General features: G+C 37.8%; 1 protein-coding gene across 1 annotated transcript; it reads left to right on the top strand.

The window, feature by feature from the left end:
• The first annotated feature begins 369 nt into the window (after positions 1-369).
• LOC111800244 (auxin-induced protein 22B) lies at positions 370-1,404 on the top strand. Its single transcript, XM_023683846.2, has 3 exons — positions 370-677; positions 755-1,069; positions 1,165-1,404. Exons 1-3 carry the CDS (start codon positions 526-528, stop codon positions 1,238-1,240), a joined length of 543 nt encoding a protein of 180 aa, XP_023539614.2. The 5' UTR covers positions 370-525; the 3' UTR covers positions 1,241-1,404.
• Positions 1,405-2,863: the final 1,459 nt, after the last annotated feature.

Genomic DNA, 2,863 nt, shown 5'->3' on the forward strand with positions numbered 1-2,863 from the left:
GTGGCTGGTCCTTTGGTTCATTGGTTTTGGTACATTCTATTCATTTTGATTTACTAACCAACCAATTGACACCATTGGGACTCAACCACCCCACGCCCACATCAACAACCAAATAAGAAACTCAACTTTGACTTAGTCAACACGATATATATATATATATATATATATATATATATATATATATATATTAATCTTTTCCATGTAATTTTACAAATTAACTTCTTCTAGAAAGAATATAAATGTTTAAAATTAAAATTATTAATAGGCACCCGGATTGCGACGGGATGAGAATTGAAAAGGGTATGGCCCCCACTTCACATGGCGCAATGCTTTGTCCCTTAAACGCATTTTGAGCCTTCAATTTGTGTTCCATTTGGGCGGCGCTTCCTGTCCCCTCCTCTGTCCCCTCTCCCCTTTCCCTCTGCCGCTCTCTGCCCCCATTCCCACCGACATCTCCTTCTCTTCATCTTATCTATAAAGCCACCCTTCCATTTCCAACCCCTTTCTGCTCTCCCAAACCAAAAAATGGATTCCCAGCTTTCATTTCAGAACCATCTCAATCTCGAAGCCACCGAGCTTCGCCTCGGCCTCCCAGGAATCGACGGCTCTGCAGACATTTCTTGTGGGCTTCGAACTAACAAGAGACATTTACAGAATCACTCTGCCCCTCCACCCAAGTATGTGCCGTGTTTCGATTTTGACTCTTGTTATGGTTTTTGAGGCTCTGTTTTGATTCTCAATTTGGGTTTTGTAGGTCTCAGGTTGTTGGGTGGCCGCCGATTAGATCGTTTAGGAAAAATACACTCCTACCCAAGAAAACGGAGGCAACGACGGCGGCGGAGGGCGGAGGGATTTATGTGAAAGTGAGTATGGATGGAGCTCCTTATTTGAGGAAGGTTGATTTGGGTGTGTACAAGGGGTACCCTGAACTTGTGAAGGGGTTAGAGGAGATGTTCAAGTTCAGAATGGGGACATACAGTGAAAGGGAAGGGTATCAGGGATCGGATTATGCCCCAACTTATGAAGATAAAGATGGAGATTGGATGCTGGTGGGGGATGTTCCATGGCAGTAAGTTGTTGTAATAATTACTTGAAGTTCCAGATCTGTGTTTGAATTACTTAAAATTGATGAGCTTATTTGATTTGGTGATGAATTAAATGCAGAATGTTTATTTCATCATGCAAGAGGATGAGAATCATGAAAGGATCAGAGGTTGGGGGACTCAGCTGCAACGTCTGAGAAATTAATCACTTTTCTTTTTTTTTTAATTACAGAAAGATGTGATGAATTTTTCATCATTTTTCTTTTTGTTCAAGTTTTGGATTTGTGTAACGAATTTGAGATATTGTAGAAATTTTTGTAGAATAAATTTGCTGATGAAATGAAATTGTAATTAATGTATACTTTTGTTGTAATGAAATTGTTTTTTTTTTTTTATATATATATATATAAATATAATTAATACACACTTTGAAATATTAATTTTTAGAGTGATAATAAATATTTTTAATTGGATTTGCAGGACTGACCGACTTTTCTTTTAAAGAATAGTTAATTTTGTATTGAAAGCTATTTTATTGCCTAAATTATAAGTTTATCTATTTGGTTAGTGACTTAAAAAGAAATTATTTTAGAAGTATTTGGACTCTCAGTGGAATTTGAAATGTATCTAATAGTGTAACAGCCAACGTTAAAAAAAAAAAAAAAAAAAAAAAAAAAAAAAAAAAAAAAAAAAAAAACTTGGACGCTCGAAAGCGTGCGAGAATTCTAGCGAAGCGTTGAAATTCTCGCACTTCACTCGTACACATGCTTCTCGAACCCCCACGCTGCGCTGAATGACCTCAACTCCTTTAGCCAGACTCCCAAATCGACTTGTAAGAAAGAAACGCGGAGAAAGAACGAGAGGGAGGGAGGGAGGGAGGGAGATCAAATTTCCGACGAGTACGTCGACGACACATTATTCCCTGGTAACGTTCAACGGAGAGCTATTCCCGTGTGGGAATCGATGGCCATCAAGTACATGTCCATAGAGGGTAAGTAAACTATCCTTCACACGACTATGTTTATGATACGATATGTTGAAGACATGCTTGAGATATGTTATATGACTGTTATGATTTATGGTATGATATGATATGTGCATGTTGTGGAGTGTTAAGTCAGATAGCATGGAAACGTTATGATATGATATATGTGCGACATGAATGATATGATATGATTGACATGCAAAACGACGAACTAACATGAAATACAACCCCGACATATGCATGAAAGATTTAATAAATGATATGATAAACAATATGAGAAATGATATGACAAAATGATATGATATAAAGGAAGACGCTAGCGGGGTTGTATTAAATAATAATGAAAATGAAAAAATGTTGGGACTTCATGCATTATTGTGTGCTCATGCATCGGGAGATATCCCTTCTCCTTCATGATAGTACAGACGTGTATGCTACGAGGTTGGAGAATGATCATTATGTTTATCATAATGTTGTCGTGACAGTTGCTATTTCTAATGGGTGTCCGACATCAACAACTATCAGAGAATGCTCGCCCCACCAGAAAGGGGTCTAGGAAGTATGTGAACCGACTTGTGGGTTTATACTCGCACGTGTGAACCGTGTGTAAGGAAATTAAGTACACATCCAAGTTGCCTATTTAGGACAGCCACAATAGGAAAACAAACTGTTATGATAGGTTCCACCTATGAAATGGTATGTGTTTACATTTAACCTTGATGGGAAGTCGCTTACTGAGTATTTATTAAAATATTCAAGACGTGCTATTCTTATTTTTTAGGTAAAGGCAAGGCTCTCTTGTACGACTGACGGTAACATTGCAATTAGGAGACTG

Source organism: Cucurbita pepo, chromosome 8 (assembly GCF_057944985.1).
Source record: "Cucurbita pepo subsp. pepo isolate OVF chromosome 8, ASM5794498v1, whole genome shotgun sequence".
Taxonomy (NCBI): domain Eukaryota; kingdom Viridiplantae; phylum Streptophyta; class Magnoliopsida; order Cucurbitales; family Cucurbitaceae; genus Cucurbita; species Cucurbita pepo.